Genomic DNA, 22,537 nt, shown 5'->3' with positions numbered 1-22,537 from the left:
AACTTCTTAGACATCAAAATCACACGAGCATTGAACAAATTCGACTTCCAAATATACAGAAAACCCACCTTTTCTCCAACAACCATACAAAATGATTCTTTACATCCCAACTCACATAAAAAAGCCACTTATCACAGTTTAAAATATAGAGCATTAAAGATCCATATGTCATCTATTAATTTAAAGAAAGAATTACTATTCATTAAGGATATTAGCTAAATTCAATGGATATAACACAAGTATGATTGATAAAATCATTAATAAAACCAAACTGAAACTAGCTACAAATTTAACTCCATTGAAACCCGTCAAACCAAAATACGCTAAATTCACGTTCACTAACCATAGCATTTATCCGATAACCAATTCATTAATGAAGCATGAAATAAAAATAACCTACACAACAAAAAACACTAATCGTAATTTATTCTTTAATCACAACTCTATTAACATCACAGACAATAGTTACTCTGGATCAGGAATATACAGATTGAAATGCTCTACATGTAATTTTTCTTATGTTGGCCAAACTGGCCGCAGCTTCTCCACCAGATACGCCGATCATTACAATGCCCGAAAACACAACAAATTCTCCGCAATGGCCAACCACATGAGGGACACAGCGCATAAATTCACCACAATAGAACAAGACCTCCATATCGTAAAGAGAGTCAATAAAAGTAAACTCATGACAGAATATGAAAACTTATTTATTTTCCTCGACCAACATTTTAATAAAGATAAGAACCTAAATGACACTGTTGATAAAAAAAGCCCCTTGTATGAACAGATCCTTATTTTATTATGAGAATCAACTCCCCTCACCAACATATTCTTAAAAATCTTCAACCTCACATCAATTAGCGTTTCCACCTCCCCTACAGCTAATATACCCCCCTCCCTTCCCCCCGCCGCTAGTACCTCTAATTCAAATACAACCAATAAACCCATAGCCACACCCACCGTAACATCGCTCCCTCCAATGGCCTTACATCGATACAACACGCACACCCTCCCATCAATAGCAGCCCCCCTCCAATAGTTACGTCAAAGCAAACAGATCCCTCTCCAACACAAACCTTCAGCTATAACACACGTAGCAAGAAGTCTACTGTTGCAAATACTTCTAACTCATAACGTTACAAACTACCTTTTTCACTGTCAGATGGTAAGTGCACACGATTCTACTTCAATATTTTCAAATATCTTTTCACACAATTAACTCTACATTTCTTGCTTCCTTTTACAGATTCCACTATTATATGCCTTTTCAACTAGAATATCTACAAACTCACAATTTGCAACATTTGAGCATTACTTCAAATTTTGAGATGGTCCATAGAGATCCTATTTGAAACTGTTCTTCAACTTCCATTCTATAACTTCATATCCTCAACGTGTTCTACAATTTCACCATATACCTCTGACTTTCGTCTTTTATCTTCAAGATCATGCTTAACTTCGGATCTCTCGACTAACCTTTGACTTTTATTCTTTGTTCTTTACTTTGATTATATACGATTTTTCGCCATCATCTAATTATAACCGCCAGACTATCAACTTTATTTTTATGCAATCTTACTACTTGATGTATAACAATCTGTTGTTTTATCCATTGCACTTATTTTAGCAGCCTTCTAATGTTAATTTTGTTAATACTTCCACTATTATATCTCATCACATTGTATTTTTTAAACCATCATTGTTATTTTTAATGTTATTTTACTTCAAATCTCTTCAAGATTTTAAAATTCATTTCATTATTACATGTTATTTAGACGCTTATTTTTAATTTAAGGTTAAGACTATGGCTGATGATGCCTTCAGGGAAGGTGAAACATGTACCACTATTAGTTAACAAATTTTATGTAAATCATCCAAGACTAGATTTTGTATTGATTAGGTGGTCTAATAAATAATTTACTGTTATTATTTCAATCAAATATCATCAATACGGACCAAAAATGATATTTATTACATGTAATAGGCATGTACATCCTGCTTTCCGAACCATCGTTGGTATCCTTGACAGTCTCCCGCAGGACCGGAAAGAAAGAAAAGAATTGCACTCGACAAAGAATTTCTACATTTACCTGCTGAAAGGATTACAGCGACCAGTACGGGTAGAACAAAAATTCCCTCAAAGAAAATGGAAAATGGTGTGGTCAAATGCTAACAATCAACAAGTACCCACTCAGTGGAGGTCATCAGTCTACTCGGTAATTAATGACATCGTTCCAACAGCAACAAAACGATTTCGTCACAACTTGTCTGAAGATAATAAGTGTGGCGGTGAGCTCGATACCACAGTGCACCGAGTTACATCTTGTCGAGAAGCGCGACTTGTCTGGACATGGACTGTCAATACAGTGCAGAAAATACACGGAGGTCTGTCTTCTTTATCGACTGAGCAGTTAATGATTGGCGAATTTCAACTGGAGGAAAAATCAGCTGTAACATGGTTGCTAGCGGCGGCAGTGCATTGGAATTTGACGGCATACGATAAGAGTGGATGGACTTTGGTGGACTTTATCAGATCAATCAAGACTGCTCGTTGGGAACTGGTAAAAACCCGCAACATAGAGAAATTTGCGAAACATCTATTTCATTTTTAAATGTATTTTATTTTATGTTACCCGGCGATGTACTGAGAACTGATAACAGTGAGATGACTTTGTATTTTTTTTTCAAAAGAGTGTTATTCTAATTTTGGATTCTTTCTTTAAATTATAACGTGCAGTTTATTGTTTCTATTAGTCTCAACACTCGTATACAATTCTACAGGTGTGCTTTTGGGTTTCAGCTCAGTACCTTTCTTTAAACTGTCACTTTTTTTAAAAATTAATTTGCAATGTTATTTGTACTTTGTAACTTTGTACTTTTGAAAAGGTGAATAAAAACAAAATTATATCTTAAAAAAAACAAAAAAAAACTGAAGTAGCAGGACTGAACTACACAGCTACCTTCGACCAATTGTAAATGGGGATTGCAGACCTCTAGTTTATAAACATTGCATAAGAAATATTCTTCATCAATAACTTTGATCTAAGTTTGTTTATAACTACGTTCATAGTACTAAATCTACATTCACATTCAGCTGTGCTACATGGTATTGACTGAACTAGGAACTTTCTTCCAACCTTCTTCTAAATACTCCCGGAAACCATTTAGTATTCTTCTAACACTAGGTAGTGAAAATCGTGCACACATAATGATTTCACTCTTTGCCATATCTCACATTGTTTCCATAGTCCTCAGGCCACGAGCGGAAAAGAATGTGTTGTGAAAACGATAATTCGAGTGAAGATATTATCCTAATGTTCAGAATTAATATAGTAGGAGAAAGGAAATACCCAGGTGATCGCAGTGGACAAGGCAAATTTTCCTTAAACTTGTGACCCTTGGAGATTTCCACCAACATGTGCCTTCATTGTGGAATGACGAAGAAAAATTCAGGAACTAGTACCGAATGTCCTTCAATACTTATATGCAATTAGTGGGAAAAATGAAGTCACTAATAGACATCAGGCAAAAAATTTACAGGAAAGGTATAAGTTTTGAGGAAAGGCTGACACTATCGTTAAATTCAATATTCACAACAATTTTCTAAGGTTTAAGGTTGGAGGTGATGTTCACCTCCTAAACAACTATGTCCATGGCAAAATACACTAGTGTCCAAAAGTTAAGCAAAAGTAATGAGTAAGCAGGGCAACAGGAAATAGACCGCAAATCGCACGATATATGCACCTACCAACCTTACATGTTTGCTCTGTATAGGAAAGGAGTGTTCCCTGCTTTGACTAGCAGCGCAACCACGAGGTAAACACAGCCATTGCCTGTGCCCCATATTCCCTCAGTTATGTTTGCCCTGTTATAGTGTGCAGAGTGTAGCCTCATGGTGAATGTGACAACATAATGGCACAACAACGCCATTTGGACCCTGTTTTTCAGGGTAGAATACTTGGCCGCCTGGAAGCAGGCCAAACACAGACCGAAGTCGCCGTATCCTTGAATGTGCAACAAAGTGTCATTTCCAGGCTTTGAAGACAATTTGGAGACACAGGAAATGTTACTCATAGGCCAGTACCAGGTCAGCAAAGGGTAACCATCCTACAGCAGGACCGATATCTGGCCTTAACCGCCCGACAAAATCGGAGTGCACCTACAAGACAATTATCGGCGGAGCTTGCAGCCGTCTCAAGAGTTGCCGTTGCCGTTTCCCGGCAAACTTTGTACTGGAGGCTCAGAACAGCAGGGCTGTTTGCCCAACATCCACCGATGTGCTCACTCCAGCATAGAGATGGGCCCGTTTACTGTATAGCCGTCAACATCGAAACTGGACCATGAATGAATAGAGGCATGTGCTCTTCACAGATGAATCCTGCTTCAGTTTGCAGAATCATTCCCGTCGCACATTAACCTGGAGAGAACCAGGTAGCTGATACAACCACAGGAACATCGTGGAACGGGAACAGTATGGTGGTGGTGGTGGCGTCATGGTGTGGGGCGGCATCATGTTGAATGACTGTACGGACCTGCACATCTTCATGGGTGGTCCAAAGAACATTGTTAACGCTCAGAGATACAGGGATGAGGTACTGAGACCACATGTTCGACTCTTCAGAGGTGCGGTTGGTCCAGACTTCCTCGTAATGGACGATAATGCCCAACCACACCGCACTGCTTTGGTGGATGAATTTCTGGCTCAGGAAGACATTCATCGCATGGACTGGCCAGCGAGGTCTGCGGATCTGAATCCTATAGAACATGCCTGGGATGCATTGGGGAGGTGAACTGCATCCCGTCAGCCTCCACCAAGGACCCTCCAAGACCTTTGCATTGCCCTTTCGGAGGAATGGGATCGACTGCCATAAGAGCTCTTGGACCATCTGATAGAGAGCACGCCACATCGCTGCGAAACATGTGTGGCTGTTAGGGGTAACCATACACCCTATTAACAGCATATTTTGTTGTGGAAGACGTTGCCAAGTTTTGTTAGTTGTTGTCAAACGTGTACCTTAGCTATCAGAACCTTTCTGACACTGTTTTTCTGGACAAGTTGTGTGACATATGGTGTGTGATTCAGCTTCTGTTTGTTCAGCAATCCATCTGACATTCCTATTAGGCGGTATGGCCTCGTTTAGTGATTATGATTAACGTTTGGACATTAGTGTATATCAGATAAAAGATTAGTGGCAGGTACATTTCTTTCCATTCTACAGTTTGCTAATAAAGTATTGATAAAAGAAAGGACTGAAAACAATGGATGCATTTATGAACATCAGTTTGAATTCATAGTTTAGGCCTACAGGTTTTTTTTTGCTAGTTGCTTTACGTCGCACCGACACAGATAGGTCTTATGGCGATGATGGGACAGGGAAGGGCTAGGAGTGGGAAAGATGCGGCCATGGCCTTAATTAAGGTACAGCCCCAGAATTTGCCTGGTGTGAAAATGGGAAACCACGGAAAACCATTTTCAGGGCTGCCGACAGTGGGGTTCGAACCGCCTACAGTTTTCTTTACATTTGTGACTCATACATGTCTGCATCTTACAGATTTAGGATTGCTCACAATACAATCAGTGGATTTGTTCCTATTATATATGATACCATTCATAGAGCATTAGAGCCAGAATTCTTGACTGGCTGAAAATTGCAACAAAAGCCTCACAACAGTGGCTCATTGTACTTCAATCATAACACTTTATTACCATTTGTGCTAATTTTTTTTATTATGCTGGTTCTTGGGACATAATTATTGTCTTTTCAAATGATATTTTGAAGTGTTTATATGATGGAGGTTAACAGCTTTTTAAATTTTTTTTCATACGACTTGGTGAGACCCCACCTACCAAAATAATAGACATATCAAGAAATGCTTCAAGTCAAAATTTACATTACCTATTGTAGAAATAGGGCGTCAGTTTTCATCACAATCCTGTAAATAATTTTGAGAGAAAGAAAAATGCACATGTTCTGAATATTGTGAAAATGAGAAAAACAAGGAAATGTAATGGAGTTCCTTTCACTGTTTAATGTCACCCATAACTGTGTTCTTTCTCTCCCTCATGATCCTCTGCAAATCTATTCTTGCCTATCCTCTTCTCTGTTATTGTGCCATGTTCAGAATAGTAGCATATCACTTTCATGACAAGCATGTTGCTGAATTTCCATACCGGTACTGTCTTCTGTGCAAAGAATCCAGGTCCAAATCTAAACTTTGCAAGAATGACAATCCTGTGTTAATTTACATCACTGAAGACTACAGCAGCTTCAAAAGCAGCTAATTTTACAAAATGACTGTGAAGAAGGTTTGTCTATGGTCATCTCTTCCAAAGTAGAAAATTTAAATTCTCGTTAGGGTTTTGTATTTTCACATATGTGTACATTTCTTGAGGAGTTCAGGTGAGGCTACTGCTCTGTACATTGGCCTAATAACTAAAGGAAAAGCTTCTGGAATATTGTTCTGATGAGTAAGTTGGCAGTGTAATAGACTGATACTTGTCACAACTATATGTAAATTACACACAAGGTCTTGTTTATTACCGGTACCCTCATCACTGTGCGTAAACTACTGTCTCCCCAAACTATGCACTGGCAAGCTGATCTAATTGCTCACTTGGCAATAATAAACCTATTAATCTAAATCCTGCACTTCCATCCAAGTTACTGGTAAATCAATCAATCAATCAATCAATCAATCAATCAATCAATCAATCAATCAATCAATCAATCAATCAATCAATCAATCAATCAATCAATCAATCAATCAATCAATCAATCAGTCAATCCTGACATGCATTTAGGGCAGTCGCCCAGGTTGCAGATTCCCTGTCTGTTGTTTTCCTAGCCTTTTCTTAAATGATTACAAAGAAACTGGAAATTTATTGAACATCTCCCTTGGTAAGTTATTCCAATCCCTAACTCCCCTTCCTATAAACGAATATTTGCCCCAATTTGTCCTCTTGAATTCCAACTTTATCTTCATATTGTGATCTTTCCTACTTTTAAAGACACCACTCAAAGTTATTCGTTTACTGTTGTCCTCCCATGCCATCTCTCCACTGACAGCTCGGATTTGGATTTTTTTCAGTTCCTGAATTAAGTAATCCTGGTGAGGGTCTCACCAGAGACAAATATGCTCTCTCCTTTACATCCTTACTACAACCCCTAAACACCCTCATAACCATGTGTAGAGATCTGTACCCTTTATTTACAATCATATTTATGTGATTACCCTAATGAAGTTCTTATATTCCAAAGGGAACTTTCACCCCATCAGCACAGTAATTAAAACTGAGAGGACATTTCCTATTTGTGAAACTCACAACCTGACTTTTATCCCTGTTTATCATCATCCCATTGCCTACTGTCCATCGCATAACATTATCGAGGTCACGTTGTAGTTGCTCACAATCTTGTAACTTATTTATTACCACACTCTGTACAGAATAATATCATCTGCGAAAAGGCTTACCTCTGATTCCACTTCTTTACACATATCAGTGATGTATATAAGAAAACATAAAGGTCCAATAATACTGCCTTGAAGAATTACCCTCTTAATTATTACAGGGACAGATAAAGCTTCACCTACTCTAATTCTCTGAGTTGTATTTTCTAGAAACAGAGCCACCCATTCAGTCACTCTTTTGTCAAGTCCAATTGCACTCATTTTTGCCAGTAGTCTCCCATGATGTACCCTATCAAATGCCTTAGACAGGTCAATCTTGATACAGTCCAATTGACCTCCTGAATCCAGGATATCTGCTATATCTTGCTGGAATCCTACAAGTTGGGCTTCAGTGGAATAACCTTTCCTAAACCCAAACTGCCTTCTATCGAACCAGTTATTAATTTTGCAAACATGTCTTATATAATCAGAAAGAATGCTTTCCCAAAGCTTACATACAATGCATGTCAAACTGACAGGCCTATAATTTTCAGCTTTATGTCTATCACCCTTTCCTTTATATACAGGGGCTACTATAGCAACTCTCCATTGATTTGGTAAAGTTCCTTCATCCTAACAATAATCAAACAAGTACTTCAGATATGGTACTATATCCAAACCCATTATCTTTAGTATATCCCCCAAAACCTTATCAATTCCAGCTGTTTTTCTAGTTTTCAACTTTTGTATCTTACTGTAAATGTCATAGGTAAATTTTAATACTTCTTTAGTATTAGACACTTCCTCTATCTGGACATTATCCTTGTAACAAACAATCTTTACATACTGCTGACTGAATACTTCTGCCTTTTGAAGATCCTTGCATACACACTCCCCTTGTTCATTAATGATTCCTGGAATGTCCTTCTTGGAACCTGTTTCTGCCTTAAAGTACCTATACACATTCTTCTATTTTTCACTAAAATTTGTATGGCAGCTAACTATGCTTGCCATCATGTTATCCTTAGCTCACTTCTGTGCTAGATTCAATTTCCTAGTAAGTTCCTTCAGTTTCTCCTTACTTCCAAAGCCATTTCTAACTCTATTTCTTTCCAACCTGCACCTCCTTCTTAGTTTCTTTACTTCCCTGTTATAATATAGTGGATCTTTACCATTTCTTACCACCATTAAAGGTACAAACCTATTTTCACATTCCTCAACAATGCTTTAAACCCATCCCAGAGTCTGTTTACATTTTTATTTACCGTTTTCCACCGATCATAGTTACTTATTAAAAACTCCCTCATGCTGTTTCGTCAGCCATATGGTACTGCCTAATAGTCCTAATTTTAATATCTTCCTTTCTTTCACATTTATTTTTAATTACCACAAAAACAGCTTTGTGATCACTAATACCATCTATTACTTTGGTTTCTCTATAGAGCTTATCTGGGTTTACCAGCACCACATCCAGAATATCCTTCTCTCTAGTTGGTTCCATCACTTTCTGAATCAGGTGCCCTTCCCATATTAACTCATTTGCCATTTGTTAGTCATGCTTCCTGTCGTTCGCATTACCTTCCCAATTGACATTTGGTAAATTGAGATCACCCACTACAATCACGTTCCTTTCCTTATCATTTTCCACATAGCTGGCTATCTTATCAAATATTTCTGAATCAGCATCTGCACTACCCTTTCCTGGTCTGTACACTCCAAAGACATCAAGTTGAGAGATGAGCCTTACCCCTAGAATTTCGTGTTTGTCATCTTTAACTTTCTCGTAGCTAACAAATTCTTCTTTCACCAGAATGAATACTCCCCCTCCTACCATTCCTATCCTGTCTCTATGATACACCCTCCAGTACCGTGAGAAAATTTCTGCATCCATTGTATCATTTCTCAGCCATGATTCAACTCCTATTAAAATATCTAGTAAGTGTATATCTATTAAATAACTTAATTCTATTCCTTTCTTTACAATACTTCTACTGTTGAGCACTAACATTTTTATGTCATCCCTACTTGATTTCCAGTTTCCTGTTCCCTTAACACCGCTCCCTAGGCCACCCTGTTTCCCTAAATGTACCTCCCTATAACCCTTCTAAACAAATTTCCTAACTTATACATACCACTGCGGTTTAAGTGAAGGCCATCTGAGCGCAGATCCCTATCTCCTACCCATGCATTAGGATCTTGAAATCTCACTCCCAGTTTTGCACACGTGTTTTCTTACTTTTAAAGCAGATTCCAAATACCGATTTTCACGCCTGCAAAATCTTTAATTTTTTAGACAATAAAGATACTATTAATTCAACTAATTTTTAATTCCCCCCCCCTTTAAATGGATTTCTGAAAACAAAATTATGCATTTTTTATTTTTAAAGGAGTTTCCAAATACCAAATTTCAAGTCTGTAACATCTTCAGTTTTTGAGATATCAGTATCCCATTTAAAGAATTCAACCTCATTTTCAGCCACTTTAATCCCCACCCCAAGTAGTTTTTCCAAAAACAAAAAATACATGTTTCTTTATTTTTAATAGAGATAAAAAATACCATTTTTCACTTCTGTAACATGTTAAGTTTTTTAGATATACTGTAGAAATGCTCATTTTAAAATTTCACCCCCTTCTGAGTTTCTCTTAAGTGGAGTTTCCAAAAACAAATCACCTATGTTTCTTTATTTTTAGATATACTGTAGAAATGCTCATTTTAAAATTTCACCCCCTTCTGAGTTTCTCTTAAGTGGAGTTTCCAAAAACAAATCACCTATGTTTCTTTACTTTTACAGGAGATTCCAAATACCAATTTTTACGTCTGTAATATTTTACATTTCTGAGATATACTGTAGATATAGTCTTTCAAAAAATTCACCCCAATTTGTCACTCCTGTTTAACCTTCATTAATTGGATTTTCCAAAGGCAAGAAAATACACGTTTCCTTATTTTTAAAAGTGATCCCAAATACCAATTTTCAGGTCTGTAATATCTTCAGTTTCTGATAAATAAGTATCCTCATTTAAGGCATTCAGCCCCTTTTTCACCCTTTTTCACCTTTTTTCACCCCTCCTATTGGGATTATCCAAAAACAAAAAGATACATGTCTCTTTATTTTTAAAGGAGATTCTAATTACATCTGTAAATTTTTAAAGTTTAGAGATATAGATACACTAGTTATAAAAATTCACCCCACCCTTTTCATCCCCTTAGCGACAGAATATCCAAAAATCCTCCCTTAGCAAGCACCTACATTGTAATATAAATGTATCCTCAAATTTTCATTTCCGTATGTCAAGTAGTTTTGGCTTGGCGATGATGAGTCAGTCAGTCAGTCAGTCAGTCAGTCAGTCAGTCAGTCAGTCAGTCAGTCAGTCAGTCAGTCAGTCAGTCAGTCAGTCAGTCAGTCAGTCAGTCCATGTTCTTTTATATATATCGTTTGAAAAGTTTTTCAAAATATTCCTTCCATTTCTCCAATGATTCCTGGAATCTACTATGAGTTCACCTGATTTATACAAAACACTATTCATTTTGTTTTCCCCCACCCTTTCTAAAATCCTTTATAAGTTTCCAGAAGGGTTTCCCTGCCACTTGACAAAACCTTTCCAGGTTATTACTGAATCCTTCCCATGACTTCTTGGATTCAAACAATGATTTGCTTCACTCTGTTTCTTTCATCTACATATAATTCCCTGTCTGCTTCAGTCCTTGTTTTTAGCCATTTCTGATATGCCTGTTTTTTGTTTTTTTTTACATTTACACGCAGCCCTCACTTTATCATTCCACCAAGACGTTTGCTTTTTCCCCTCTTTACACATAGTTTTTCCTTGGCATTTTCTTGCTGTTTCTACTGTAGCATGCCTGTATGGCAACCATTCTCTTTTTGTATCCTGAACCTGCTTACTGTCTATTGTTTGGAACTTTTCACTAATTATATCCCTGCACCTCTGTCTAATTTCCTTGCCCCAGTGATTTGCTACCCTTATTCACCTGCAGACAGATTTCACTTTTCCTGTCCTAGATCGAGTGATACATAGTTCTGTGTAGATCAGATAGTGGTCTGTATCATTGGGAAGAGAAAAAAAACAACAACTGGAAAACCTGCACATTTCTAACAGATTTCCATAATTCATAGTCGACTATTATATAGTCTACTAGCAAGATACCCGTGCTTTGCTACGGTATTATACTGAAATTTATAATTGAATGCTTAACGTTTTATATGTAATCGTCCAAAATTCGCGAACTGACTCGTTTTCTGAGAGAACCCGCCAAAATTCGCGATCTGAGTCGTTTTCTGAGAGATTACGGCATAGTTCCTCACATTTTTCAATCTTTCTTTCCAGCAATCGATTTCGTACTTCCCGGGCTAGGTCCAGGTATTCCACGCGGTCAGTTAGGTCCCTAAATCTTTGCCATCTTTTCTTATAAGCATTTTTAGTATGGATCAATTCCTGAAGGAGATCCGGCGTTGTGTCGTCTTGGGTACCTTGGCGGTATTGAACCCGCGGCCGGACTGTATTCGTAGACATTACCAGGCCAGGACCCGTTTCCAGCGCGGTCCGCACAATTTGACGACGGTCCAGAACATTATTACTATTATTATTATTATTATTATTATTATTATTATTATTATTATTATTATTATTATTATTATTATTATTATTATTATTATATGTTCTGGACCCCACAGAAAGATGCAAGACCGTTACCTGGCGGTAAATTACATATGCTGCCATTGTCATTGTTGAGAATGTGACCAGCACCATTGTCGCGCGTGGGCAAGTGTGCGGGGTTTCTGGCAATACGAATGACATACTTCCGCGCTTTATTGAACTTATTATAGAGGTGAACAATTTAACGGTCAATCTCATTCCTATCGCTTATTTCAAATGTGTTTAAATTTTCATTTATATGCCAGGAGAGTCTACTGTAATCTAAGAACGTTCTCCGAAGGAAAAGATGGCTGTTGAAATCGAACCCAGGAAAGATTAAAAATGATCGGTTTATGATCAGAATAAGTACATCGAAAATCTACAGCCTGTTTCCAGTCATACGACAGGATCAGAAATAGAATGAATAAAGCCCCATCTAGCGGCGACAATAGGAAATGTGCCGGCTGCCGAAGCACTCCTCTGGGGCAATGATCGATGAATGACAAATGAAATGAAATATTGGACAGTGTTGCTGGAATGAATGATGATAGGAAAAACCGGAGTATCCGGAGGAAAACCTGTCCCGCCTCCGTTTTGTCCAGCACGAATGTCACATGGAGTGACCGGGATTTGAACCACGGAACCCAGCTGTGAGAGGCCGGCGTGCTGCCGCCTGAGCAACGGAGGCTCCTTGTAAGTACATTATGAACAGTAATATCAAATGGTCTCACTTCCTTTTACATCCCACCGCCGTTAAGTTGATTCCCCACCCCCAAAATAAAAGAAAATTAAAAGAAGGCATGTTTCTTTATGTTTAAAGGAGATCCCAAACACCAGTGTTCACGGCTATTACCTTCAGTTTTGAGATATAAGTATCTCGATAAGAATAATTTTTTCACTTCCTTTCAGCCCACCCCCCCCCCCCCCCACCCCACAGTGAATTTTCCAGCAAAAAATAATTGTTTCTTTAATAGTAAAGGATTTTCTAAATACCAATTATCACGACTCTAACTTCTTCAGTTTTTGATTTATGTGTCCTCATGAAAGGAATTCAACGCCTTTTCACTCCTGCCCCGCAAGATATCCCCCCCCCCAAAAAAAAACGCGTGAAAATACCAATTTTCACGTCTTTAACAACCTTATTTTTATTAGATGTATGTATTCTCATACAATTAAGTCAATTCATTTTTCAATTATTTCACCCCCGCTCCATTGGATTTTCGGAAAATGCATGTTTCTTTACTTTCAAAGCAGATTTCAAATATCAAATTTCACGTCTGTAACATCTTCATTTTTGAGATATCAGTAGCCTAATTAAAAGAAATCAACACAATTTTCAGTCACTTTTACCCCCCCTCCTCCACCCAAGTGGTATTTCCTAAAACTAAAAATACACGTTCCTTTATTTTTAATAGAGGTAAAAATACCTTTCACTTCTGTAACATGTTACGTTTTTTGGGATATACTGTAGAAATTCTCATTTTATAATTTCACCCCTTTTTACTTCCCCTTAAGGGGAGTTTCCAAAAACAAATCATCTATGTTTCTTAACATTTACAGGAAATTCCAAATACCCACTTTTTACGCCTGTAACATTTTACGTTTCTCAGATATTCTGTAGATATAGTCTTTCAAAAAATTCACCCCAATTTGTCACTCCTGTTTAACCGCCATTAATTGGATTTTCCAAAAACGAAAAAATACCTGCTTCTTTATTTTTAAGGTAGATCCCGAATACCAATTTTCAGCTCTGTAATATCTTCAGGTTCTGAAATATAAGTAGCCTCATTAAAGGCATTCAACCCCTTTTTCACCCTTTTCCACACTTCCACCCTTTTCCACACTTCCCATTGGGATTTTCCGAAAACAAAAAATACGTGTTTCTTTATTTTTAACAGAGATTCTAAAATACCAATTTTTACATCGATAAACTTTAAAAGTTTTGGGATATAACACACTCATTTTAAAAATTCACCCCTTTTCACCCCTCCCCCCATTAAATGGATTTTCCAAAAACCAATTTTCAGGTCTGTAATATCTTCAGTTTCTGAGATATAAGTATTCTCAGTAAAAACATTCAACCCATTTCCTCCCCCCTTTCCCCCCCTCCTATTGGGATTTTCCATAAATAAAAAAATACCTGTTTCCTTATTTTTAAAGAAGATTCTAAATACCAATTTTTACATCTGTAAACTTTAAAAGTTTTGAGATATAGATGCAATCATTTTAAAAATTCACCCCCCTTTTCACCCTCCCATTAATTGGATTATCCAAAAACAAAAAATACGTGATTCCTTATTTTTAAAGGAGATCCTAAATACCAATTTACAGGTCTGTAATATATTCAGTTTATGAGATATACGTATCCTCATTAAAGGCATTCATCCCATTTTTCACCCTCTTTCACCCCTCCTATTGGGATTTTCCGAAAACAAAAAAATACGTGTTTCCTTATTTTTAAAGGAGATTCTAAATACTAATTTTTACATCTGTAAACTTTTTAAGTTTCGTGATATAGACACACACATTTTTAAATTTCACCCCTCTTTTCACCCCCTTAGCGATGGAATATCCAAAAATCCTCTCTTAGCGAGCACTTACATCTTAATATGAATGTATTCGCAAAATTTCATTTCATTATGTCCAGTAGTTTTGGCTCGGCGATGATGAATCTGTCTGTCAGTCAGTCAGTCAGTCAGTCAGGACAAGCTATTTTATATATATAGATTATGGATCTGGTGCCCGTTCCCTCCCATGTGTAACAGTGATTAGCCTTATGCTTGATGAATGTATTCATAACTGTTAATTTCATAATAGCAAAGAAGTCCAGTAAATGATCCCTATTCCTATCAGCTTCTATATCCTCCCCAGATTTACCCATTATTTTCTCATATCCTTTAGTTCTATTTCCACTTCTCGCATTGTAATCACCCATTAGCACTATGCCATCCTTGCTGTTGATGCTGACTATGATGTCACTCAATGCTTGATGTACTGACTGAGATAATTCTCATCGTAATCTACCACTTCATTCACTCATTTATATGCCTAAGAGACACTATGTTGCATGCAAAAGTATTCCTCGTAAACAGCTTTACTTCACACTCTCCCCTTCCCCTTTTAACACCTGTTAGAACACTATAATTTCCCATCTATTCCTTGTTATCTACCTATACCCAAATATCATTAACTCCTAACACATCCAGATGCATCTTCTTTGCTAACTCAGCCAGTTCAGCTTTCTTTCTTCCATTAGCCCCATTAATATTTAAAGCTTCGCATTGAATTCCAATTTCGTTCACCTGTTTCCAAAGAGACCTTCGCCTGTCAGTCGGGAGTGGGATTTCATTACCTCCATTGGTCTGAGACTTGCTTAAAATGTTCTGAGCTTAATAAATTCTGTGTAGTAGGATGTTCCGTACTTACACATAGTTAAAATGAGAATCTCTTCTCTAACAGTTTAGGGATGCCTGGTGAATTGTATAGTCCAGACTGCCTGAGCACAAGGAGGGCCACAAGTCAGAATATGTCTGAGATGCCAACACCTATTCCATAGCACCTGGTATCGCAACTCTCAGGACCATTTACTAAGTTGGCTATTGCCCGTGGTTCACGAACTAGGATTTTGACTACAGTAACCCACACCACAAACTACAAGGATTTATTTAATAGCAATTTAAATTGACATCTGAAGCTGGAAGGGAAAAAAAATATTGTGATGTGGAACTAAAAGTTATATTCATACATTTTTTATTTGGTATAATTAACATGCAATGTTTTGTTTAAAATATTTCATCTAGTTCCTGGAACACTTATACATTTTTGATCTGAAAAATTATCCATGAGACACTATTAGAAGTAAATAAATGTTACAAAGCTTAAATGATACAGACTGAGAGCTATTCTATTTGGCAAACATTATGCTGAGAAATGCTAGGTGGATTGTATCTGCAAACTTGCATGTTTTGCCTTATATTTACATGAAAATCTAACTTATACCACTGTGTTCACATGGCTAAATCTTTGTTGTCTTTCTTTTTAGATATTTGGACGTGAATGATATTCAGACAATTCATGCAGATCGTCTCAGTCATCTCAAGTCTCTAACAAGGCTGTAAGTAGAGATGTCTTTATTATTTTGTTATTATTTTAAGAAATGCACACAATTTCTGTAAGTTTTGGCCATATATTTTATACCCCGCATTTTGATTGTACACATTTTAATTAAGCACAAAATTCTACCAGGGGTATTACTAGTTTTTTTACAAGTGGTCATGTGGTAACGATCACAAGGTTGATCGCACAACTCATATACACAGTTATTTCCGGGATCGTGAAAAGGCTTGTTCTTGCATACTTTGTGGTGGTACCCATGCACAGCTATTGAGGTCACCAGGTGTCGGAGGTCTTGATTCGTGTTGGCCCAGGACCTATTTACCATGGCTTCTGTAGTATAAAAGTCCTGCCAAATTTCTCTTTGTTTCTTTTGTCTTTCAAGGAGCAGTTTATTCGAGCTGTCGGTAGATGTCTTTATAATATATAGATTTTCTTCCCTAGTTGAAACTTTGACTTTAAAAATAGCTCTAAGAAATAATTGGCTATGGTTTAAGGTAGGGGCAATGACCTAGATGTTAGGCCCCGTTGAACAACAAGCAGCATCATTATCATCATCAAGGTTTAAGGTAAATTACCCCTTGAAGTGTTTGTAAGTGAAGTTAAGATTGGAAGGTAAATAGCTACAAAAATTAAAATATTACTGAAATGCCACGCGGCAGTTTTGGGATTGCTTTCCACTAGCGTTATAGAGGACTCATATTTAATGCATTATCAACCTCCCAGTATGTAAGTTAATGGCAGAAGAGCTGACACTGGTCAACTGGCTGCCTGTTGACTTCTCTTCTAACATTTGGACTAGCCTGCTGTAGGCTGCATTCAGTGATTTATGAGTATCACTCACCAGTTAAAACCATATTACAAGTGATCAGCTTTAACAGCTTCATTTCAAGTAATACTAGTCCCGTATTGACTATAATCAATCAATGAATATTCAAGATAAACTTAAATATTATAATTGAGCAGCCTGCCTATTCAATACAATATATAATTTATTAATATCTAGGACATGTTTCGTCCCCTAAGGGACATCATCAGCTAATAACAAATTAACATTAATATATCAGTAATAAATATTAAATTTGGAAAGACACATTAATTGTTTGACAATTTAAAATAAGATCTTCAAATTTTGTTAAAATTGTAAGTCATAAGACAGGTAAAACAGTCAAATTGTCCATATTTCTCTTGTTGATGTTCTTGGAAAGTACCAGTTTTGCTTATAAAATCTTAAAATATCATTTGTTGTAAAAAGCACACTTGATTTGTATTCCTTAGTGAAAGATTTGTTAAAACTTAATAAGCATTCCTTAGATGGTATACTAAAATTTAAGTGCTTCAGAATTTAAAGCCAGATCGGGGCCGTGATGGTAAAGTTCTGTGTGGTAATGGATATATAACTTTATCTGAAATAAAATGAAAAAATAATATAAGTGTAAGTAACGTGAAATGGAAGATGAAATAAAAACAATGTAATGTAATAAAATCGTATTACTTACTCCTTATTATTGGCCCCGATGTGCGGAGAAGGACTCACTTCTACCGAGGTGAGAATGCATCTGCTTTAAAACTAGTACTGGTAGTTGCTACGCTGAGCGGGGAGTGTTGAGGGGAAGTAGGAGAGTGTGTCCTAAGTTGAATAACCTGAGTGTCACCGAGCGTGTGACGTGTTAGAGTCTGGCGTTTCTTCCTAACTTTCGCTTTTAATAGTTCTTCATATAAAATGTTATACTTCTCAGAAAGCTCATTGATATTATTTGTTGGGTTGTTTCTCTGGTCCAGATAAATGTAGATTTCCTCATATATGTTTATATATACAACATTGGTTGATGAAAATTTATTGATTTCTTCAGCTATAAGTTTGTTTTAACTTCTGAACAGTGTTTGTTTATTATATCTACCAAATTGTCTGTTATACCTTCAATTATAGAAGGCTGAAGAATGGAAGTCTAAGCACTGTGTATGCCTAGTTGCCTTTCTCACAATGCCCTGTCATTAAATGATTGAACATGTATACAGAGATAGCATATAACATCTTTGATGCTTTTTGTGTTTTGAATTCTATACCTTGGTGCAAGAGAATGGTAAGCAACAACATGGCCAATTTGAAGTTGCTGTATTTTCTGAATTTACTGTGTTTGCTATGTACTCTACTGCTCATTAATTTCAATACACTTAATAATTTACATCTAACTCCCTGTATATACGGTACAATACCATGGTTACGCTTGAGTAAACATGACAAGTTTTTTTTTTTTCTTTTATCTAGATGCAATATTACCCCAAAAGGATTTTGTGTACATAAACAATAGATATGTGAACTGGTACAGTATGTTGTTTACAGTGGCGTATGCTGGTATCAAGACGTGGGCTACCACTAGACTTAGGCTACCTCTTTTTGATAGTTGGCTTAGGGAACATCAAGCCTTAAGCATTTTGAGCTGCAGCCAACAGCCAACAGAGTTGCCCGCTATGTTGTCAAGGCTGCTTCACAAGCTACTGCCCTGGCCTCTGCCACCGTCAATACTCAACACCTGATTAATCGAGTTGGTAGCCTAAGGTTTAGCAAATTGAAGTCCAGCTTTGAGGCTAAATGGATAGAATGCTTGTCTATGGTCCGACGGCCCCAGTTCAATTTTCAGAATCAACCCCCTCTTAGTGTTAACTCCCCTGACTTGGAAACTGGGTGTTTATGACGTCTTCGCCATTCATTTTATTCTTATTAGGTCACCACCAAGCCTATGTAGATGCCATGCACCATTATTATTATTATTATTATTATTATTATTATTATTATTATTATTATTATTATTATTATTGCTGTTGTATGTATGTCTCACTGTGGTGGAATTTTATTTCAGTTGTATTTTGATTGTGTTTTAATTGTGCCTTCTAGTATTAATTACAGTAGTATTACTTATGACTTTAGTGTATACCAATTGGTTTAGTGTAAGAGAAGGCCCAATGGCCTTAACTACGCCAATAAAGACATTTATCTATCTATCTATCTATCAATATCAATTAACGTACGGTTCATCAATTACTATTGGTTAGTGCACAATTGTGGCTTTAATACATTGAATTTCCTGACTCATAAACTTTAAACGAATGGGTCGGGCAGTATTGGACCGACGATTGGCGGGCAGTATCGGACATGAAGCTTGTAAGTTTTCTCGCCGACTATAAGAATTTTCTATTTTGTTTCAGCTCAAAATGGAGAAGAAACGTTGAAAATGGACAGAAGAAAATATGAAAATGGCCATTAATGAAGTAAAAAGTGGAAACAGAAGTATCAGGGAAGCAAGTGAACTCTTTTCTGTTCCCAAAAGCACATTAGGCGACAGGGTAAAATTAATATCTTCCGGAAATGAGCTTACTTTGAAACCTGACTTGGGTAAATTCAAATCTACTTTTAATGAAGAAATGGAGGACACACTGTACACGCATGTCAAAATGCTGGACAACCAACTAATGCCTCTCAGTAAAAGCGAATTTCTAAGATTAGCTTATCAATTTGCTGAACAATTACAAATTAATCACCAGTTCAATGAAGAAAAGCGAATGACTGGAAAAGACTTTTACTACTCATTTATGAAGAAACATCCCGACTTGAGTTTAAGCTTCGCAGAATCCTCGAGTTTGCAACATGCTACCGGATTCAATGAACAGCAGGTGAAACGATATTTCGACAAACTCATTGAACTGATGGAAAAATATTAATTCAAACCATCGATGATTTTTAATGCTGATGAAACTGGGGTATCTATAGTGCATCAAAATCAGTTGAAGGTCATTTCAGTGAAAGGTAAGAAACAAGTAGGAAAGTTGACTTCTGGCAAACGGTGAAAGAACGTCACTGTTCTGTTGTGCATTAATGCTTCGGGGGACCAGTTTGTTCCACCCTTATTTGTTTCTCCACGGGTAAGAATGGACAGTGAAGTAACAAAAGATGCTCCCCAAGGTAGTGTGTTTGATGCACAACAAAGTGGCTGGATCACGAAAGATGGATTCCTTAAGTGGATGAGAGCTTTTTCTGAAAGAGTGAATCCAAGTGAAGAGAACCTGGTGCTGTTGTTTGTTGATGGCCACTGTAGTCATAAAGATTTAGAGGTGATATTGTTTGCTCGCTCCAGGAACATCCACATCTTGAGCCTTCCACCACACACTACCCACAGACCACAGCCTTTGGATAGGGTTATTATGAAGCCCTTCAAAAGTGCATACAATGAGGCGTGCTCTTTGTGGATGAGGAAGTACAGTAATTTGAAAATCTTGCTGAGAGACATTTCTGGGGTGGTAAATGCTGCATTTACCAAAGCGTGTCGTATGGATCTGGCTCAGTCGGCATTCGCTTGTACTGGTTTCTGTCCATTGAACCACAATATTTTCAGTGACTTGGACTTTAACTCACCTCCCACTGAACTGACACCATGTTCGTCTGAAGTTGCCCGTACATGCCAACGTTATACCTTAGAAACATCACCCGAACCACAACCATCAAATTCAAAACACGCTGTAACTTTCGATTCCATGCCTTCCTCTTCAAGACCCGTTTTGTCAGTACCAAAGGCCACCACATCTTTAGAGATAGGCCTACATAGCTCCTCTTTGTCCCCAAGTGAAAACCTAATTCACAAAATCTGTCCACTTCCTAGTGCTAAGAGTGTAAATTTCAACATACGGAAACAGCGTAGGGACCAAAGTGAAATTCTCACTTCAAGCCCTTACAGACTCCTCCTCGAAGAAAGGCAACGAATAAAAGGTGCCCATTCAGTGCAGATGACCGTCAAGTCCAATATTAAATCCAGGAGAGAATTAAAAGGAAATATTCAGCGCAGTAAAACTGCAAGGAAAGTGCTGAAATTTCACACTGGAGACGACGAAACTGATTGCATCATCTGCGGGGAAAATTTCGCTGAGGACTGGATCCAGTGCAGTTTATGCAAGGGTTGGGCTCATGAAAAGTGTACAAATCTTGAAGGGAATGATCTTTATTATAAATTTGACATGTGGAGTGTGAAATAATGTAACAATGTATAAGAAAGTAGGAACACTCCTTTGAAAGCAGACTGTCTGATACTGTACGCCATGTTTTTAAATCTTTAGGATTGTTATGTTTCCTAAATCTATATATATAAAGTAGCTTGTCCTGACTGACTGACTGACTGACTGACTGACTGATTCATCATCGCCGAGCCAAAACTACTGGACATAAAGAAATGAAATTTTGGGGATATATTCATATTAAGATGTAGGTGCTCGCTAAGAGAGGATTTTTGGATATTCCGTCGCTAAGGGGGTGAAAAGGGGGGTGAAATTTTAAAATGAGTGTGTCTATATCTCAAAACTTTAAAAGTTTACAGATGTGAAAATTGGTATTTAGAATCTTCTTTAAAAATAAGGAAACACGTATTTTTTTTGCTTTCAGACAATCCCAATAGGAAGGGTGAAAAAGGGTGAAAAATGGGTTGAATGCCTTTAATCAGGATACCGCTACTTATGTCTCAGAAACTGAAGATATTACAGACCTCAAAATTGGTACTTTTGATCGCTGTCAAAAACAAAGAAACACATATTTTTTTGTTTTTGGAAAATCAATTAATGCGAGGGTGAAAGGGGGGGGTGATTTTTAAAATGAGTGCATCTATATCTCAAAAGTTTTAAAGTTTACAGATGTAAAAATTGGTATTTACAATCTTCATTAAAAATAAAGGAACACGTATTTTTTTGTTTTCGGAAAATCCCAATAGAAGGGGTGAAAAGGGGTGAAAAATGGGTTGAATGCCTGTAAAGAGAATACTTATATCTCAGAAACTGAAGATATTACAGACCTCAAAATTGGTACTTTTGATCGCTTTCAAAAATAAAGAAACTCAAACTTTTTTGTTTTTGGAAAATCCAATTAATGCGAGGGTGAAAAGGGCGGTGAATTTTTAAAATGAGTGCATCTATATCTCAAAAGTTTTAAAGTTTAGAGATGTAAAAATTTGTATTTAGAATCTTCATTAAAAATAAAGGAACACGTATTTTTTTGTTTTCAGAAAATCCCAACAGGAGGGGTGAAAAGGGGTGAAAAATGGGTTGAATGCCTTTAAAGAGAATACTTATATCTTAGAAACTGAATATATTACAGACCTGAAAATTGGTATTTGGGATCTACTTTAAAAATAAAGAAACAGGTATTTTTTCGTTTTTTGGAAAATCCAAATAATGGGGGGGTGAAAAGGGGGTGTTGAATTTTTAAAATGAGTGTGTCTATATCTTAAAACTTTAAACGTTTACAGATGTAAAAATTGGTGTTTAGAATCTCCCTTAGAAATAAAGGAACACGTATTTCTTTGTTTTCTCTAAATCCCAATAGGAGGGGTGTAAAAGGGTG

At 37.0% G+C, this 22,537-nt stretch overlaps 1 protein-coding gene across 1 annotated transcript in view; it reads left to right on the top strand.

Moving 5' to 3' along the window:
- The window catches only part of sli (slit guidance ligand), a 1,279,943-nt gene that overhangs the window by 1,141,525 nt on the left and 115,881 nt on the right, over window positions 1-22,537 (top strand). Inside the window, exon 20 of the mRNA XM_067140837.2 lies at window positions 16,088-16,159. Coding sequence (XP_066996938.1) covers window positions 16,088-16,159 — 72 coding nt within the window. The remainder of the gene's footprint in view (window positions 1-16,087; window positions 16,160-22,537) is intronic.

This window comes from Anabrus simplex, chromosome 2 (assembly GCF_040414725.1).
Source record: "Anabrus simplex isolate iqAnaSimp1 chromosome 2, ASM4041472v1, whole genome shotgun sequence".
NCBI classification, from domain to species: Eukaryota; Metazoa; Arthropoda; class Insecta; order Orthoptera; family Tettigoniidae; genus Anabrus; species Anabrus simplex.
This window is presented reverse-complemented; position numbering and strand designations above follow the sequence as displayed.